The 20,951-nt window shown below is 40.0% G+C and overlaps 1 protein-coding gene across 8 annotated transcripts in view; it reads left to right on the forward strand.

Moving 5' to 3' along the window:
* The window catches only part of ZMIZ1 (zinc finger MIZ-type containing 1), a 298,803-nt gene that overhangs the window by 256,354 nt on the left and 21,498 nt on the right, over positions 1-20,951 (forward strand). For 7 of the 8 annotated variants that reach the window (XM_027699954.1, XM_027699958.1, XM_027699955.1 and 4 more), the window contains 8 exons: positions 5,719-5,833; positions 8,109-8,326; positions 9,756-9,954; positions 10,938-11,228; positions 13,270-13,452; positions 15,734-15,908; positions 17,231-17,372; positions 20,553-20,763. In XM_027699954.1, coding sequence (XP_027555755.1) covers positions 5,719-5,833; positions 8,109-8,326; positions 9,756-9,954; positions 10,938-11,228; positions 13,270-13,452; positions 15,734-15,908; positions 17,231-17,372; positions 20,553-20,763 — 1,534 coding nt within the window. The remainder of the gene's footprint in view (positions 1-5,718; positions 5,834-8,108; positions 8,327-9,755; positions 9,955-10,937; positions 11,229-13,269; positions 13,453-15,733; positions 15,909-17,230; positions 17,373-20,552; positions 20,764-20,951) is intronic. The other variant, XM_027699957.1, reaches the window with a different exon arrangement.

Raw genomic sequence — 20,951 nt, forward strand, 5'->3', positions numbered from 1 at the left:
AAAAACCTCAATGAAAAATGAGAAGTCGGTGGTTTCCCTTTAAATTTCTGGGTTTTTTTAAAAAATAAACAAAAGCAGATCTCCAAAATGTTTTTGATTGCCAGTAAGCAGAAATGAATTTTGGTTTTCAATTGTCACAGTGGGTTTTTTTCAAATTAATAGTCAAGGCCAAGGATATTTTCAGTGGACCTTTGGCAGAAAAGAAAAAAAAAATCCATTTGATCTGTTATTTATGAATATGTTGGTGGGGGTTCCTAGCTTATCAAATTGTTAGGTTTGCATGGTGCAGTGCAAATACTGAATTTTAACTGCCTTTTTGGTGTGAAACACTACAATGCTCCAGAAAGGAACTAAGCTAATTTTTTTCCCTTTTTTTTTTCCAGTTTCTAATGTTAGGTTCATGATGGTGCCCTAATCAAGAAGGATTGCAAACTGAATCCATATTTGCAATTAGAGCTATGTGAGTGGTGTTCACTCAAGAAATCCAAGTAAAACAAAAACTAAACCTGAGTGAAAGAAGCTAGGCTGCCTAACTTGTGAGACAGTGCGGGTGTGAAACACATGTATTGGTCCTGCAGTTACCCAGGGCTTTATTGCCCATTTTGACTGTGGGATTTGTGATGTTTTTCTGCTACAGATGCATGAGGTTTTAGGGGGAAAAGAGGGGAGCAAGGAGCCTTGTTTGCAAACAGTTATGGTTTCATTTGTATTAAAGTAGTGTCACCTAGAGGCTCCAACCAAGAATACAGCCAAGGGGTGCTGAGCACCCTGAGCACACACGCACCCAGAGGCAGAGCAAGGTGCAGACACAGAGATGGCCGTCGGGCAGGAACAGATCAGGAGCTCCAGTTTTGGGCTGTATTCTGATTTTTGGCCATGTTTGGCCATTGCAAAGGGGTGTTTGGCCTGTATAGATCTTTGACACCTCACCCCTTGTCATGAGGTGCTCTCCTGTCTAGGTGTCCATGGGTGACAAAAGGAGACATGGGAGAAATGACAGTCAGTGTTACACTGGCAATTACCTGCCGATCTTGGCGTCAACTGAGGCAGTTATGATAGAGTCAGTAGATTTAAGGGATTGTGTGAACTCTGTGTGTGTCAGCTACTCATCAGGTGGGATGACTGTGCTTCAGAAACATTAAAGACCCTGACAAAACTGTAAAGCTGGCTTGAGGGTAAGCAACAGAAACTAGCCACTGAAAGCCCAGTTGTGGGAAACTTGATACCAGTGCTTGGAGTGAAAAGGTTTTTTAAGAAAGTCAACATCTGTTGCTTTTCTGCAGTAGTTGATAGATTTTTAGTGTTTAAAACAGAGATAGATGCTTTATAGTGTTTTAGACACCTGGCCTTCCCAACAAGCGATGTGGAAAATCACCAGGAAATTATAATTCCAGTTTTCACCCTCCTCCACAACATGTAAAGTATCAATGCTCTAGGGATGCGTACTTCACTAAACCATCTGAATCTCCTTCCTAAGCAATGAGGACATGTAAACAGAGTATCAGAGACATATAAAATTGCTTTAATGACAGCACAAACATATTTAAAATACAGCAAATAATGCCACAAATTATGTATCAACTGCAGTAATTCACTAGTATTAATTTACTCTATGGAGGTCACTTGTTATTAAGCAACTTTTATTGGAATTAGCTGTCAGTCTGTCTGACATGAAGTCTGTAAGTATTCCTAAGAGACTGGGTGTCTGCCTGGTTCTGTTTCCCTAGTACTGGGATTAAGAGAAGCTGTTTAGACCTAACTAGCAATGTACCTCTCCAACATGAGTGTTGTATTACTGGTGGTTTCAGTACATTTGCCAGTAGCTAAGTCTTTGCTCATTGCTTGATTGCAGTATTGCTACATCATAGTTGGAGAAGTAATTTCCCTCCATCTCTTCTTCTTTGCTCTATGGCTTCCTCTGTTGTTTGGCCTTTAATGCTGACCAGTAGTATGTATAGGTTCATTAGCACTATTATAAATTTAGTCAATACTCTTTTAGTGGACTCCAGCTGAGCCTAAACTGACTCACTGCCCTCCAGGGTGCAGTGAGAGACTTAATTACCCTTGTACCGTTCAACAGGAACAATGTCATGGGCAGCATTTCGCTTTGGCTGAAGAGGTTGAAGCTTCTTTCTCAATTGGCTGCCATTTTCAAGTTTAAAGAAAGGGATTTCAGGATAATTCACAGCTCTGTATAATAACAGTGGAAAGCCACTGCTCGTTTGCAAATGAGAATTGGATTGGTCACGTTTCATTATGGTACTTACATGGATTTTCCTTTGATGGTGGGAGTATTCCTTTGGGTTGTTTTAAGCACAGAAACACAAGTTGAAAGAGGGAAGTGGAGGGACAAGTAATCCTCTAGTTGAGTGGCATGTGTTTTAGCACTTCCCACTGCTTGAAACCTAAGAAGCCCTCACGTGATGGAGGAAGGGTAGGTATTGTATCCAGTACGGCAGAAGTCATTCTTAGACACGCACATAATTGGTGATGGGCCAGAGTGTCATCCTGGGGAATGCAAACCATGAGATTGCCATGTATTTCTCAACTAAGGTGAAGTTTAAGGGATGAGGTCTAGGGCAGTAAGTGTAGATGAGGGTATGTAAATTCGTGTTCTGCAAGGCACATCTATCACTATTTCAGTGTTGCTGTTTCTGATATTAGTAGTGTCTGCGATTTAAAGCTAAGTCCTGCGTTGGATAATGTGGGAGTCGTGTTATTCAATGTGCACAGTGAATATTTCTCAACAAATCTGTACCTGGTCTCTTTTTCTGGCTTTTATGTGTTGTGCTGGAGGCTTTCGTCATATATCAACAATGTGGTTTCTCAAGGTGTCACCCATTTTAACTGTAATAGAGTAAAACTGAGTGATTTATTCTGTATTTATAATTAGGATGAAGTGATTGTATGGTCTTTGAGAAAGCAGTGTAGCCTTCCATTGAACAAATGCTCTGACTCTACCACTGGAAACTATGGATGAATGATATATGAAATCTCTTCTGCCTACTGTAAAGGAGAGAAACATGCTTTGGAGGCAAAGAAAGTGAAGTGGTAGTTATGACTTGTTAACAGCAGACTAAAGCATGGCTAGCTCAAAGTTTGAGTATGTTTACAAACTGTATATTTGCATTTAGAAGAATCTTCAGGGACTCGCTGGTTTGATTCCTGTCTATCATTACCTTCCTTATTTATTCATACACTTGCAAAATATTTGCCTTGTTCCTCAGGTTTTATTACCTGTCCACAGTACATCAGTGGGGAATAGAGAGGGATGTCTGCAGTGAGTCCTTTCACTGCTTATGTCATGGAGAGAGCTTCTTTGTAGTCATTCAAGTATACGAACACTCAGTTGTGCCATAAATATCCAAACAAATCACAGAGCAGACATCATCAGAAACAGTCAGAGAAGGAAGTAAAGTAGGAGGCATCATTCAGAGCAGGATAAAAGAGGAAGGCTTAATAGCAGTCACAAATTCTGGGTTAGTCATCATTTGTCTCCATGCTGGTGGAGGGGACTTGCTGAAGCATTGCGTCACTTGCAAATATTAGTCACTGAAGCCATTGTCTGAGCCTCTGAATGAGAGGGGCAAGATTTTCAGCTTTCTAAGAGAAAATATTTTAAAGAAACATGGGCTACTAGGACTTAGTGATTGCAAGGTGTTCAATATCCCCTTATTCACACGCTGGTTTATATGGATACTGTCAATGTAAACATTAGATGTCAGACATCTTACAGAGAATTACTGTTTTCCATTAATTTTCTCTAATTATTTGTTAGGGGAAATTATTGTTATCCCTAATTTAATTTTTTGTGTGATATTATTGCTTAATTGGATTAGGGTATTTTGAAACAAATAGGTCAATTCAAATGCACAGATATCATAGAATCATAGAATCATAGAATAGGTAGGGTTGGAAGAGACCTCTAAGATCATCAAGTCCAACCCCTGATCCAACTCCAATTACTATATCATGGCACTAAGGGTCACGTCCAATCTCTTTTTAAAAACCTCCAGGGATGGTGAATCCACCACCTCTCTGGGTAGGTTGTTCCAATGCCTGATAACCCTCTCTGTAAAGAATTTCTTCCTAACATCTAACCTAAACCTCCCCTGGCAGAGCTTGAGCCCATGTCCCCTTGTCCTATTGTTGGTTGCCCGGGAGAAGAGACCAACCCCCGCCTGGCTATAACCTCCCTTCAGGTAGTTGAAGAGAGTGATGAGGTCGCCTCTAAGCCTTCTCTTCTCCAGACTAAACAACCCCAGCTCCCTCAGCCTCTCCTCATAGGACTTGTGCTCAAAATATGTTCTGATACAGTGCTGTTGTGCTGGCCCGATGTTATGGAATTTGTTTGCAATTTCCTAGTTGTTTGTGAAATGTATTCGTTGTTTCATTTTGCCTTACACAGTTGCTGTTGTTATTGTTAGATTATTTGTTCCTTGGGACGGAGGCAGTTTTTGTCACACACGTGCATTCTCTGTGCAATGCAATTCCTATTCTTAAATGATTTACACTAGGTGTTACGAACAGGCTAAAGAATGAGCACATAGGTAGTCCTTGATTTTGGCTCACAGCATAGAAGGAAGGAGAAACAGTCCAAGCCTGGAGTACTGTCTGGGCACATGGGAGAGTCAGCAGGCTTTGAAACTCATTGATAAAGCACATGTAGAGCCTGTATGGATTCTTCAGGCAAGATAGCCCTGGATAGAATTTCAGTGATAGCTAGTAGTCCAGACAAAAATGCAGTTCTTGATATGAAATACAAGTTAATAGTGTTTGAAAATGAAAGAGCAATGTGTGTCTATTAAATGGTGTATATATATCTAGATGAGGAAAGATCACCTGTGTGTATGTGTACATATACGCAAATAGAAATCTAATTTACAAGTTGATAGTATGAGAATGAGCAGATTTCAAGTGGAATATATTTTATGGTTATAGGATTAATAGTTATTTTCCCTGGTTTTAACATATTTCATTAATTACACTAGATGCATACTTATCCTGTGTTCATTTTGAAACCACCAATGCGTTTTTTTTAATGAAAAGAACTGTAAGAAATGTTTGCTTGTATCTGTGGACAAAGCTAATGGAAAAACCCAATCCCCTCATCCACGTATTCATCTGAAAGATGTGTTGTATATCTGCAGTTGATTTTCTAGAATGCTGATTAGCTAATACTGTTTTTGGCATGCAGCTTATCCATCGTGTGGGAGAACACTATCTGAATTTCAATTTACTTTTCAAAATGATGTTGAACTGCTATTGCTTTAAAGGCTTTTCTGGTCATTTGGGGACCCACTGCAGACAGTGGAACTGCAGTCTGGTCTCAAAATCTAATTGAATTGATATAAGGCAGCTGAAGCAGTGATTGTTGGAGAGTTTGAGATGAATTGCAAAAATACGTGCTTCTGAGTAACTTAGTGTCCTTGTTTGAAACTCTGACCTGAGTTTATTTGTACTTCCACTGCTGACAGACCTTTTTTATGGTAAAAGCCCTATGCTTCGATATAGTTAAGGAATTCATTAGTTCTGTGTGGTTTGATATGATCACTTTGCTATTAAAGAAACTTCCTGCCTCTGAGAGTACTAGGCTAATAATGGAAAGAGGAGTGGAGAGTTAAGGTAATGTCAGGTGTTAATCCCTTTATCCCCACCAGCAACTTGACACTGTTTAAACTTCCAAAATCTCACCCTCCTGAACGTTTGTTTTTGCAGTGATGGGTCTTTCCCTTATGATTCTGTTCCCTGGCAACAAAATACCAACCAGCCTCCAGGCTCTTTATCAGTGGTCACCACAGTATGGGGTGTGACTAACACCTCTCAAAGCCAGGTAAGCTTCATCTTTATGCTTCCTCCCCTCTAGCTACACGTTTTTGCTAATGTTTGTAAAATGGAAAGCTTTTTGGCAAATCCTGTTGGGATTAATAGCAGTGTCTGTCTTCTTTGTTGTACATTTTTCTCCAAGTCATGTCCACTTTGGTGGCATTGGAAAGGAGGTGTCTGAGAGCTTCCATCAGTTACTCCTTTAGCTGCATGCAAGTGTCATGCTTGGGTTTAGCTTGAATTTTGCACTATGTGGTTTCAACACTAAAAGCATGGCTTTGGGGTAATCCCAAACCTTTTGGGAATTTCAGATTGCACATGAAGAGTTGTTATATTTAAAAAAAAAATTAGCTAGATTCACCAAATGACAGTTGTTGATTTTACATGGTGCTGTGTATTGTACTTGTGGGCTGGTGAAATTTAGTACCAAGTCTACCCCCACACTGGGTTGCTGACTACCAGCATTAGGCTGTGTTCTTTCCAGTCTCTCCCTTTTAAGGCTGCCTGACTTTGCAAAAATATTTCAATATACATTGGAACAGAAGCATGAGCTCCTGGCTTCCAGGTGAGAGCCATACTTCCTGGCTGTTCACTTGGTTCTCTCTGCTCTTAACTCTTTTTTTGTTCTGTGTTGTATATTGAATTATACCATATAAAAAGAAGCAGCTTTTATGAAGAAGTTGCCAATTATTTGTGATAGTGTGCACTCCGAGGGATGTGGCACAAATTAAGCTCTCAGACAGTCTGGCCTTTTCTTACACCATAGATGAAGTGCTCAAAACAGAACACCATCTTTAATGAGTGTAAATGGTACATAACTCTAACCTGTCTTTTCTGCCTTCTTCAAACCAAGTGACAGTAGATCCCATACAAAATTTTCCAATGATTTTTTTGTTATTATTTTAATTTTGGTAAGAAATTTGAAAACAAAACTGTTATGGAATGAGCTATTTCAAAAAGAAATTATTCAGAGGCCAAGTCATACAGATACTCACATGGCAGTTATATAAGCACTGGTGGTGGCATAATCTTTCTTCCAAAAAATAACAAGAGGAAACAGTTACAGGACCTATAACATGATTTATTATTGTTGATTTCTTTTAATACATTAAAAGAAAAGGTATCCCATCTGGGAGAGAAACACTTGAGTAAGCACTTTGGTCCATATATTGGCCGGAAAATGAAAATATAGTTTCTTGTGGAAATCTTTCACACTTAAAAAGGCAAAAGGAAAGAATAAAAAAAAAATTACTCAGAGTTTTGTTCTATCATAAGAAAACTGCAATATTACTTGAACTCTTCATGGTACTTCAGAGGAATGTGCAATAGAAGGAAAAAAGTGTTTTGGCACAAAGAAAGAAAATGCTTCTTCAGAGTCACTGCAAGGGAGCAGTGAAACTCTGGAATGTGACTCTTGGTTGTAGCTATTCAGAGCAGATTGAAATAAATGTCAGGGTTTCCTGTAAGTCTTCATTCTCATCGAGGGAAAGGAATGAGCTAGGCTCACCAATTTCTTTTCACAAATGCCTGAAGCTGATGACTTAGTACTCTTCTGTAAAAATCATGACCACTAAGTTTCTTTCCACATAGGAGGCAGATTTCTGTGCAGTTGATCCATGAATAGCCATGCTTACATCTCAGTGGAAATCATAGCAATTTGGGAAAAAAAATTCTTCGAACAAGCAAAACAAGTCCTTTTAAAAAACAGAACAGAGGACTCTTTTATAAGAAGCAATAAAAACAACAGTAGACTTTGGTACACTTTAGTGAGAGTTAGATTCAAGATTCTTTCACAGTTTTCACATCTATAGTAGCCTTTGCAGTATGATAGTGGAACTGAATACTTCCAAGTTATTTCAAAGGCCTGCATCAGACACACAAACAAATACAAAGAAAAAAACCAACCAACCAAACAAAGAAACCCCCCCACACACAAAAAAAAACAAACAAAAAACCCCCGAAGAAACCCATAGCACAGAAGAAAAGTCATGTCCTTTCTCATAGTCAGATGAATGGTCAGAGCATCATTCTAGCAGATCTTTCTCATAAAATCTTTTCATAAACATGTTAGAGTTCCATCCAGTTGGAAATCTCCTGTTTGTTTGGAAATGGGAAAAGGAGAAATCACCAGGTATGTGCACTAGACATCAATGAGGTTTATACCAATAAGAGTTCAGAGTACAGGGTTGTTATGTTTTAATTTAACAACCACAGCAAATTAACTTAATTTACTTGAAGTAATTCAAGATACAGCCCCTTATTCTCAGGTTTTCTTCTCACAGGTGCTGGGAAATCCAATGGCAAATGCTAACAACCCTATGAACCCAGCAGGAAATCCCATGGCTTCTGGGATGACAACCAGCAACCCTGGTATCAACTCCCCTCAGTTTGCTGGACAGCAGCAACAGTTTTCAGCCAAGGCAGGCTCCACTCAGCCATACATACAGCAGGGCATGTATGGGCGACCCAATTATCCTGGGAGTGGAGGCTTTGGTGGCAGGTAAGATTTACTTGTGTGAGGTGGAAAATGGATGTAAGTAGTTGATGAAGCTTGTTTTAGTGACCTGGCAGAAGCGTCATGGGCTTATTTTAATTATATAAAGTCTCAGTAGCTATTTTATGCTGGTTAAGTGAAGTATATACTGCTTTTACAGCTTTGGAAATCAGCTACCTGAACTGCAAAGAAATTCATCACAGTAAATGGAAATGGCTTAGGTCAATCAATTAGCTCTAATAAACCCCCAAAATAAAGTTTTAATTAAGGGAGATTGTTAAACAGACCACAGGCTTAGGAATGATTAACATTTAATAAGGCCAGGATGTGAAAGGTATTGATGGTATAATTTCTTCGTGCATACGAAGGAGTAAGTTTGGGCATTGGGCAAAGGAGGTTCCTATGCAACAGAATATTGCTGCCCAAAGACTTACTCCACAACAGGAATTTGAAAAAAATTGGGAACAGAGATGTTTGTTAAGAAAGATGGTCGTACTGTGTATTTATTTTGGGAAATAAATGCTGCATTAGTCAAATAAGCAAAAACTAATAGTCTGGGGTTAGTTACGTTTTGACTTTCAGTGTCTATACTTTGTAAATAAGGGTGGTAAGGGCACTTAACTGAAACCACTGTTTATGGTCCACTACAAAGCCTGCTGAAAAGACTGCTGCTGTTTGTATAGTCAGTCTAGTGTGAACAATATAAGCCCAGGACTCAGGGAACTTACCTCTTCTTTCATCTCTGCCACCAATCTATTGGGTGACCTTGAACAAGTCAGAAAGTTTCTTTAGCTTTGTATTAACATCTCTAAAATGGGCACAGTATACTGGCCCATATTTATAAAGATATTTGATATCTTGGAGTGGGAAAGGCATGGTTTAGCTTAGTTTGTCTTATGATCAATAGAGGAGATGGGTAGGAATTGTGAAATACGTTGTGTGGGATCCAGCAGAGTCAGTTGCATTGGGTCTCTCCTGGCCTTTCTGCTAAGGTTCAGGAAGAAATGCTTTTTCTATATTGAGAACACTTGCCATAATTCACCACTGAGGCAGATGAACGTGCTGTAATGTAGAGAGCTCTCTGTTCATGCTGCTCTGAAGTCTGCCCCTACAGTACTGGGAAATGGAGCATTAACTTTCAGGAGTTCAGTTCTACTTTGCAGTAAGCTGCAGGGCTGTGAAGCAGTTCACTGCCCCCAAAACAACTGATGGCAGTGCCTTACAATTCCAGTGGCAGCCCCTGTGACTGGTGCACCTGGGCAACACTTGTGTCTCCTGTACTCACCTAATTACCTCTCCTGCTGGCTTTCATTAGTCATTGATAGGTGGTTTTGGAGCAGTTCCAGGTGAGGACCACGCCACCATTCAAAACAAAATCCACCGGCACATCTTAATTCTGTCTTTCTTTCTTTTTTTTTCTTTTCTTCCCTGTTAGTTACCCTGGAGGCCCAAATACCCCTGCAGGAATGGGGATCCCTCCCCACACGAGGCCACCAGCTGATTTCACCCAGCCAGCTGCAGCTGCTGCCGCTGCTGCAGTTGCAGCTGCAGCTGCTACAGCAACAGCTACAGCTACGGCCACTGTGGCAGCCCTTCAGGAAACACAGAACAAGGACATGAACCAGTATGGACCGGTAAGAGAGTAACCCATATGTTTTCATACCTGCCTGATCTGGACCATTACAGGGAATTGGGCTGTCCTTCTTACTGTCGTGTTTGTTAGGGTGCCTACTCTATTTTTATTTTTTTGTGCATGAGCATGGTTATAAATGCTTATGAGAAACTGCTGGAATGTGTGTATGTAGGTATGAGTCAGTGTCCTGTGTTTTTCATGATCAATCTTGCCTAACTGTATTTTGTAGTTTAGGGGTTGCCCCTTAAAAAAAAATTGAAGACTACCCAAAATTACAGCTGCATTTGATGTGATATATTGTTGCTGCCTTTGCCAGCCCTCTAAATTTGAGAACCTAGTGAAATGTTCCAGAATCTTGAAAGAGGTTTTGTAGTGCTAGGATAATTGTTTATTTTGCTGACTACAGTTGTTTGGTTGGGTTTTTTCCCTTCAAACAAGAAAACAGCAGTAGAAGAGAGGTTTGCTTATAATAATATTGTCTGTAAGAGCAGCTATGCAAGACATGCGTTTCTGGTGATCCATAACTTCTAGCATGTCATGACCTCATGTAACCGTTTTTTTCTTAAAATAAACAAGGGTTTGATCAATTCAGGTTTTTTCCTCCTTAGCTTTTTTACCTCTCTGAGTTCTGAAGTATATGGGTCCATGTGCCAGATGATGTGAAGCACATTGTCTTAGAAACTGTAATGTTATGCTGTATTTACACAGCCAACTTCCTAACCTGTTACCTTACAGTACTAGACAAACCAATTAAAAAGATTTAATTTCTCACTTCAGACTTATGTCTGTCTTCTACAATTCCAGTTGAATTTTTATTATAAATAACATCACTGCCCGTCAAATGCTGGAGAACATTGAAAGAAAATGCGACATAAATCCTTGCCTTCTTCCCTCCCCCAAAAGCATGTTCAGCTCCCTCTTCCCATTTTATAAATGCATGTCGCATTTTATTCTTTTTTTTTTTTTCTTCTTCTTCCGTTGAAGGTTTGTTCCTCTTTCCAGATGGGTCCAACTCAGGCTTACAACAACCAGTTTATGAACCAGCCTGGTCCTCGTGGTCCTGCTTCTATGCCAGGCAACATGAACCCAGCAAGCATGGGAGCTGGAATGACACCTTCCAGCATGAGCGGGCCACCCATGGGCATGAACCAGCCTCGGCCTCCTGGAATGAGTCCCTTCAGCACCCATGGGCAGAGGATGCCTCAGCAAGCCTACCCAGGCCCTCGCCCCCAGTCTTTGCCTATACAGGGCATAAAGAGACCGTACCCAGGAGAGGTAATAAAATAAATTTTATTTTGTGTACACTGTTATTTTGACTGAAATTGCAACATGTGGGTAATGTGTGGTACACATCCCTTTAAGATAGGTGCATCTTTGTTCCAGCCTTGGTAGGAGTGCAGCCATTGAAATATAAGCAGCAACAGCTCTTCCTTTTTAGCTTCTGAAGTATTCAGGTTGGCCCTTGCTATGTTAGTCAAGATGACAGTCAACTCAAGAAAGGCCCCAAACCAGCTGAGTGCTCAAAATGTCACTATAAGATTCTCGTGGTACCTTCACAGACCTTAAACAGAGTTCCATCACAGGAGTGGATTCACTTAATATGACAACTTAAAAGGGACACTGAAGGTGAAATACTTCATTTGAGCCCAACATGTGATCTATAATAAAACCATCTTCGATGGTTTTATTTTTCTAAAGAAATAACAGGACAGACATTGTATAAGCACCAATAGTAATAACATTTATTTTAAAGACCAATTGCTTTCTAAACTTCTTGAGTGTTGATTTTCATGGTCACTGAGATGAATATAAATAATGTTGAACTCAAATCCCTGTTTGTCAGCATTTATCTAATGCAAGTTTATTTGGAGTGTGATAAGTTCCTGTGCTGTTGTAGAGATCTGAATAACTTTGTAGGCAAAATTACATTTCTATTGACTTGTAATATGACCTTGGGCAAAACACTTTGGGTCAAAATTTTAAAGAAATTTAGACAACCAACGATGTAGACAAACAAGCTTTTGAAATTAAAAAGCACCAATGTGTTTTACTCTTCAAATCAGTGTGAATCAGGCAGTAGATGCTTTTGAGAATCCCAGCAGCTCTCAGCATCTGTGTACGCCTACATGTTTATATAAATCTAGCCACCACTTAGTAACTTCAGAGATCATTTCCTGTGAAATTCTATATTCAGTTGAGACTTCAACAACAGGTGTAGAGCTTTGAATATTATGATATTGCCCTGACGATAATTATGGTAGTAAGAGTTTATAGAAAACACAACAGCAAAGAGTGCCATGACATACAGAAAATACAGAAAACATTTCTTACTGAGCTACATTTCTCTCCTGATCTGCAAACTACTTTTTTCTAATTAAAAATTTATTCAGAAATAAAAAAGGGATGTGCTTTTGCAGGAGTTGCTTCTCTGGGAAGGTTTTCACTCTGTAGGTACTGCCATTTATTCACAACTAAGTTAAGAAAACGCAGGATGTGGCTTGTTCAGATAATTTTTGTGTTCAGATTTAATACTTTAAGGACGACTTTAAATCTCTTTTTGCTGCTTGAGAAGCAGGTTTTTCACTGTAAGTGAATATGATCATGTTTCCAACAAGTCAGTTCTAAACCATGCCATAAATGTTACATGCTTGCTGGCCTGAAATTTTGCGGTTGATATTTGCCTATCAGTTTTTGAAAGCTTCATTTATGGAAAATTCTTATCAATAAGCTAATTTTTCTAATTAACATTTTATTACCTTTAAAGTTCCAGTTTTCATGGCTTTGATTCCAAAAGCACAGCACAGTCCTAGCTAGCACTAGCAAAGTGTTTATGACTAGTAATAACTTCTCTTTAGTTGTTAAGGTATTGCTAAATACTCTAGCACGACTCCAGCATAGCAGCTGGGTTGAAAAGACAGACGTGGGCAACACAGCTTCTATTCTCTTGCCTGTTTCAGGATTTTTTTTTTTGTTACTTTTTCTTTTTGTGCTTCCATTCTACATCTGGAAAAGGAGCCCCGGGCTTGGGGGTGGTAGCAGAAACACAGAAATTTTGTGAACATTCCATCTGGTTGTAATTCTGGTTTCTTCAAACACAGTGCCCTTTGACAGCACTGCAAGGCTGAGTGTGTGTATGTGTGTTAAGGTACATGGTTGTTCTTACCCCACTTTGGTTTGCGAGGTTTTTATGCTTTTGAGGAGTATTGAAGTTTTCATTTGTTTTGATTCCACTAATGAATGTATGCTAATAATCAGTACAAGAAAGCTGCTTGCATAAAACATGTTTTTGTCTTCTTTTATCCCTGTCATGAAATAGCCAAATTATGGAAACCAGCAATATGGACCAAATAGCCAGTTTCCAAACCAGCCTGGTCAGTACCCCACTCCCAACCCTCCAAGACCCCTTACATCTCCCAACTATCCTGGACAGAGGATGCCAAGCCAACAAAACACAGGGCAGTACCCTCCTCCAACAGTCAACATGGGGCAGTATTACAAGGTAAGAATTCTCAGATTATCTTGTTGCGTTCTGGTGGCTGTTTGTTGAATAAAGTCACATTAATGACTTCATAGATACTGCTTTTACGTAATTAAAGGAAAGAGAAAAAACCACAGTGTTTTTACTAATGTTTTGGCTATCACAGAATCAAGTCAATCAGCCAAGTTGCATTGCAACTTCAGAGCAGTTCATAAAGAAAATTGAATGTTGCTGCAGCTCATTAGAGGGTTTTACAAGAAAATGTTGGTTTTACTTCAAAAATAGCTTGTTTAAAAAAAAGTACCTAATGGGATTCAGGTGTAATATTTTCACCTATTCGTGGTACCCTGCAAGAATACAGCTTTGAAAATTTGAAATAAACATGTACCACATTGCAGCATTCCGGTTGTTGGACCTACAGTGGTCGCTGCTGGGTTAAACCGGACCAAACTTAAAAGCTGTCCCAGTTGTAGATTTCATCTTTGAACTGAAGTTTCTGTTACTTTCTCCGACCTCTTCCTCCTTTTTCCCCTCAGTCTTTTCCCTCTGTGCTACTTGTTTTGGGCAAGAACTAGAATTCTTAAAATGTTGCCTAAAACCGGTTTGTGGATACATCTTGAGCACTGTGTATTCTCCAAACTAAGGTTGAACTGAGGGCCTGCTGAGGTTTGCTGCCTTTGAAATGCACACAAAGGTGATCTATTGCACACAGGTACTCCAGTGAGTATAAGATGGGGAGGACCATTGGTTTTCTGACCTGCTTAAAGCATTAGCTGTTGAAGTATTTGTGCCACATTCTGATTTTGAATGTGGGATAGAAGAATCTAAGTTGTACATTGGTGTTGAATTGGAATAGTTTGGTGTGCTTCACAAAGAAAACACCATTGAAAAAAAAAAGCAAAACCGTTTTCCAGAGACCATCTGTTCTGTGTGCATCCACACTGTCCACTGTGGTACCCAAAGGAATGCCTGTTGCATCATGGAAATACACTGCCAGGAAGAACACAAGCAGGAGACAGATCCTCTATACTATAATTCCAGTGCAGTCACTTACACTAAAATAACAGCAGAAGATCTCTGAAGTTTTTAAGTGGCAGATTTTTAAATACATGTTATCTGTGTTTATATTAGATGGGTTTAAGTTTTTTGATTTACAGGATAGTTCTAACAGAGAATCTGTTGTCTTTCCCTGTTTTGTATTCAAATATCGACTTCTCTGGAAACAGTTAGGGGAAAAGAGCTCTTTTTAATAAGGGAGATTATCCTGGGCGGGGGAAAATTCCAGTTTGCCACAAACAGAACCTGAACCTTTAAATTGTAGTGATTGTGGAGATAGTAACTGTATGTGTTAAAGAAAAAAAAAAGATGGCTGGGAATTTAAATGCTTAAGATTTTAGAAGGCACCTTTTTCTTAAGTACTTTCGAGTATCCTAGTCTAGCAGAGCAGCACTTAGTTACAGAGTCGTATTTGAAGTCAGGATGCTTTGGCTGTCTGTAAAGGTTTTTATCTTCTGACACTCTTATGTGTTTCTGCTTATGGTACATGAACTGTTACAGGAGAGTGCCATGCAGCTGCAGTTTTGTTTAATGTCAGCTTCCTTCACATCAGGGTTATTGGTTTATTCTGTTAACTGCAACCACCTCCTTAATTACAAGAAACAAAACCAACAGGGTTTTAATACGTAGCTACTATTTATATTTAATTATCCTTTTTCTATTAGTTTGTCTTATCCAGCAACAAACTAGGGACAGAATCAAACTGTAGGTACACAGAATAAAAAACATCCCCTGACCCCCAGAGCTTTAATTCTGAATAGATGACTTGGACAGGGGTGGAAGAAAGGATAGATGGAAGTAAAAGGGACACAGGCTGTCTAATTATGTGTCTTTGGATTTTGTTTTTCATGTAGACTTCTGTGCCCTGGGGCTATTTTGGGAGGAAGGCAAAGAGATATAAAGGGCTGGGTGGGCTGTGGTGGTGTGGAAAAACTGAAGTGAATGGCTGGTTGGTTTTGGAAAGGGAGTGTTCAGATGAATGCAGAAAGGCTTTTGGCAGCCTTGCTTGTATCTGATCATTGCCTGAGTTAAGCTGGCTGGTCTGCTGGTTTCAGTTCCTGCTTTGCTCTCCTAATGGGCCTCTTCCCTGAAGGCCTCATGGGACATCCTGTGGTTTCTTGTCCAGAAACAGAGGAGCCTCCCTCCCTTGTTTGTAGACTTTGGTGTTTGATAACAGTGCTGCTCACAAGGCTTATTGTTCTTATTTTAAGACTGCAATAACAATGTGATGTTATTTATTTTCTAGCCATCAAGGCCTGTACCTGTGGCAAATTACCCTCATTCACCTGTTCCAGGAAACCCCACACCACCTATGACACCAGGGAGCAATATTCCTCCATACCTGTCACCTAACCAGGATGTCAAACCGCCATTCCCACCTGATATTAAACCAAATATCAATGCTTTACCACCGCCTCCAAGTGAGTAGCAAACAGAATGCCCCCACAGTCATTTATTGTTCCTCTGTTCTCTGCCCCATACCCTTCAGAGTCTGGAAACTAGCTCTGATTGCTGCTCTGGGAGAGGCTCTAGTTGTAAGTTATAATAGGTGGCACGTGCGGTGTAGGCTCACTAGAGCCAGGGGAGAGAAAAGAGAAAGATTGCCATCCCCTCCTAAAACAGAATATCAGAAGAGTTCTTCCAGGTCAAATTTGTAAGGGTTTTGCTCCTGAACTACTCCTTTGATACACTTCTTCAGGATAAAACAGTTGTTTTCAGGTTGTGCTGTGAGTGCTTTGTAGGCTTGTTTATTGTATGAACTTTCATTGTGGTCTGTTTTGTTCAAGGGCAAAGCCATTCATTGAACAACACTGCAGAATAGTGTAAAATGTGAATATTTATAGCGGTGTCTCTATTGTAATCCGTGCAGGCTTCTTAAGAATATTCAGTAGTATGCCAAAAATTGATATATGTTCTTTTCAAAGCCACTCAGCATCACAGCTACATTTGGCTGGGAACAGGGCAGGAATAACAAGATCTCTCTGACTAGATGCTAGCACGAGATGTTTGAGGTTTTGAAGTGACTGATGAACAACAGGGGATATCATTTACTAGGGAGCTGTGAAAACCTTTATGTTTTCTGTAAAATAACTGCTGCTGCATTAGCACTTCGCAGCTCTTTTTGGAGTTCAGAATAGCTGAAAAATCAAGTAGAAGAAGGTGGCCTGCAGTATTATTTGGGCAAGAACACAGCATTTAAAGCCATTTGGACTCCACAGATCAGCTGTAAGTTACCACAAAACCTCATTTATGGGCTCAGGTAGTAATTGAATACAGTGTCTTTGGTCATCAGATACTTTCAGCTGATGAAACTGTTGAAACTAAATGGGTAATGTTGATCCCAGTTCAAAGCAGGGAAAACAAGCATTATCACAGTTTGACATAATAAAGAGATTTGTTGTCAGTCTTCTGCCAACAGAGTAAGCCTGGACACAGAACCTATCCTGTAATAAAAACCAAGAATTCTTGCCGTGCCTGGTTTGTGGCTGGAATGCTAAGGTCCTAATGTGAAGCATGGGAGAATAGAAGACTGCTTTGCTCATCAGTTTGAGCCTTGTCACTTGCATCACTTAGATGCCTTAGTTACTTGTGATTTTCTTTCTTGTGTGTGTAAGCCTGCTAAGTTAGACCCAGTAGCAGATCACTGTGCAAATTGTCACTATTCTGTATAAATATACACATTATTATTGCACTGCAGATGCTAAAGGGAAAGTTCACGCTTTCTCTCCCTCTTCGATCCCAGCCAACCACAACGATGAGCTGCGTCTGACATTTCCCGTGAGAGATGGGGTTGTCCTGGAGCCCTTCCGGCTGGAACACAACCTGGCAGTCAGTAACCATGTCTTTCACTTACGGCCAACTGTCCATCAGACGCTGATGTGGAGGTAAGCTCAGCCTTGCTGCAAAGAAGTCTTGCATCCCATGGTGGTGGAGTGGCCATGAATTTCAGGGCCATGGAGATTTGCCATGAATTTCGCTTCAAAAGTTGTAGATTGGATAGGGAGGATGTCCTTTTGACTCCCTGGTACTCTCACCTGTCATTTTCCAGAGACAACACATTCTAAAATGCTTCATAATATATCTTGTACCTCCCTGCTGGTAGCACATAGCATTCAGTGTCCAAAAAAATCACTACAACTGTTCCATCCTTTCTGATCTGTGCAGAACAGGAGCACAGTGTACGTGACCTGACCCACACGAGTATGAACTTCCATTTCGGAGCCTCTGAAGGTGCTTTGTAGCCTCTGAAATGTTAATTGCAGGAGTAGCTATGCAGGGCTCTTACAGCTTATGCTTAAATTAAATGGTGCAAACTATCTGATAATGAAAAATAACCCACTAATGAAGGACCTGATTTAGAGGCTTGGTAAAATCATTTGGAAAGACAAGTGTTTACATTCTCCAAACTTCAGAAACTAACTTCCTAAATTCCCCCTATTTTCTTACTCCACAAGTAAGAACAGCTCAGAAATATCAGAACATAGCTTTCCGTATACAAAGACTTCTGGTTTTCACTTACAGTGAGTTCTTATTTTCAGCACAGAAGAATAGTTTTCCTTGGTGGTACTTTCCTGCATTTAATGTAGATCTGTGTAAGTGATCTTACACAGGTGATGTTTTGGTTCCTCCATGCTCATGGAAGTGCCTTAGATCAAATGACAATCGGAGCCTTAATTTTTTTTAATCTATATATTTTCAAATACTACAGAATAATTGTGTCTCCTCATTCTGTTTTTCTCAGAAAGTATCTCAGTGTTTATCTTGCCTGATGATTACATTGTTTGAGCCTTTCTCTGTGCACTGTGGAGGCTGATTAGTTGCTTGGGATCTTTCATGGAAGTTATTTCCCTGAGAGAATCTTCTTCCCACTGACTGGAATCCACTTGAGGCTTCTGTTTTCATGGTGTGGTGGGCAGAGAGGTGCACTCACTTCCCTGCCCTGGGGACAGATTCTGGCTCTAAAGCTGAGGCTTGATGCAGAGTGCAGGGGTTCTTGTGCCTTGGTGCCCCCTCTACCCTGAGGTAGCCTGGGGGTTGGGAGGAAGGGAGATTGCAGGCAGACCACATCCAATAATTAACACCTAACTTTAAGGTCAGTTATTGCTTGCTTGCATTTCATTATCGTGGAGTACTCGCAGCAGAGGGAGTTTTGGCAGTTATTTGCCAGTTCTTATTAATAAGTAATCACTACTGGGGATTGTGCTGGCTCATTCAGTAGATTTATAGTGCTGCACTGAGGCATGAGGCTGTTTCTTAATATCTCTTCTTTCTTTCTTCCTTCGCTCACCAAACACATAGCCTTTATTTAAACTTATTTTAATGAAGACTCATAGGTAAACTGTGCTCAGGTCTGCTGTTTTGAAAAGCTTGTTAATAGTGGGGAGAAAGGATGGTCCTGTAATGAAGTCATTTCACATTTAACTGGGGGCTGGATGGATGCCAGAAAAATGAATTAGTCACATGTGTGGATGGATTTCGGTTTTTATAGAGAATGGTGGAATCGAGCCAATTCTCAATGTTTTTCTGCCAGTTAAAATATTCGGCAAAACCTCTCACGTGTACACACATAATGAATAGCAATGCAACTATTTCTCTCCCCACTGGGAACTTTTCATGGTTACGAGAAACAGAAAGGTTGAAGGCAGGGAAAATGTCTCCTTGAAGCTGGTTCAGTCTCCACACTGCTCACTTATGAATAACGTCCCATGGTGGAGACACTGTGTGCTAAGAACACCAGGGTCTCCCGAGCCCTGTCACTGCTCTGTGACGTTCAGCAGGCCTGCTCACCCAGTCAGCTTGGGTTTGATATCAGAGGTACCAAGCCTTGCTTCCCTCCAAGTTTGGGTGACTGTGGTGTGTTCTTGTGAGGTGAGAATCTGAGTGGAACTTGCAGAGAAAGCTTTCAAAAAATTGTTAATAAAATATGGGAAAAAAGCCTGAAAAGGCTTCGTATGGATGGATTATGTTGAAAGGTCAGGTAATTTGTATTCTGTAAGTTTCTTTTTTAAAAAAAGACATGTTTGTGTCCAGTGCTAAATCTTGATGTTTTGAAATCCATAAAAGATTATGTTAAGTCAGATTGAAATCTTACTAAGGAAAATGGCAGTTAAGGTGATGATCTCCTGAATGAGCTGTTCCTCTTGGATCTTACAAAGATATCTTCTTTCAGGAAACATGAAGAAATAAGCACACAGATTTTCAAGTATGAGCGATAAACTTTCAGCTGTCTTTTGCTGTCATGAACTGCAGAATCCTGACATTTTAGTTCGGTTTTCCATGTTCTTTTAAATTTCTTATTTAAATTACTCATTCCTAACACAAGGTTAACATCCATTTATGAAACTGAAGTCATAGTCTGTACCCACTTAATTTGTGATTAACGTAATCTCAGCCTCTTCCTTTTTTGGAGGCGTTACAGAACTAATTTCTGAGGAGCTAAATAGCGTGTGAAAATTATTATTGGAGAGGTGGGAGGAATTCATGCCCTGAAATAAGGTCTAAATTGGGTAGATTTAATCCACAGCTGTGTTAATTTGGAATCACAGAAACTGCAGTTTCAGTGGGGAGTGAGATATAGGGGTCATTTTAGCTTAGTTGATTTACCTGTTCTAAGTCAGGATTAGCTGTACTTGTATTTTGTCTGTCAAGCGTTCATCCAAATGCTCTTTTAAATTCAGAGATACTGAAGAATCCAGTTTTCCAGCACACTCCACTGCTGCATACTGTTTTCTTGTTCTTAACACACAAAGGACATACGTGATGTTGACATTCTTCTTTCTGCAGAATCACTCCATGGTCTAGGTTTGCAAGGAGGTTTGCGATGTTTCTTTGGAAAGTCCTTTATAAGGGTAAAATATGAACAACTTTGAGGCATGCTTCATCATTAATTCATCATGACTTGCTTCTGTTAAGGGCTTTTATGAAGAAAGCATGTTATCTCCTTATTGGCAATAATTCTAGAAAAATAATCTGATTGGGAAAGAAAGAACGTTCCCAGCATCAAAGCGACCTCCCTCTGCAATGTGAAAGCAAAGTTAAAGGAAGATTTATTGGTTGTTGTACAGGTCTGACTTGGAGTTGCAGTTCAAGTGCTATCACCATGAAGACAGACAAATGAACACAAACTGGCCAGCTTCAGTCCAGGTCAGCGTTAATGCAACCCCACTTACCATCGAACGTGGTGACAACAAGACATCTCATAAACCTCTGCACCTAAAGCACGTCTGCCAGCCAGGAAGAAACACGATTCAAATTACAGTCACAGCATGTTGTTGCGTAAGTACCCTGAGCTCATGACTGCAGCTGCTGATGCTGAGTTTGCTATTTAGAACAGTTTGCAAATGTTGCCTTAGGTGAAGGAGCCTTACTCTCATTTTTTACCATATCTTTTTCTGGTAAGGTTCTTATTTAATGATGTTGACACAGTCACAGTGCTAATATGAAAATTTTTGCTGCTTAATTAT

The sequence above is a fragment of the Neopelma chrysocephalum genome, unplaced genomic scaffold (genome assembly GCF_003984885.1).
Source record: "Neopelma chrysocephalum unplaced genomic scaffold, ASM398488v2 Primary Assembly neopelma1_143, whole genome shotgun sequence".
Lineage (NCBI taxonomy): Eukaryota > Metazoa > Chordata > Aves > Passeriformes > Pipridae > Neopelma > Neopelma chrysocephalum.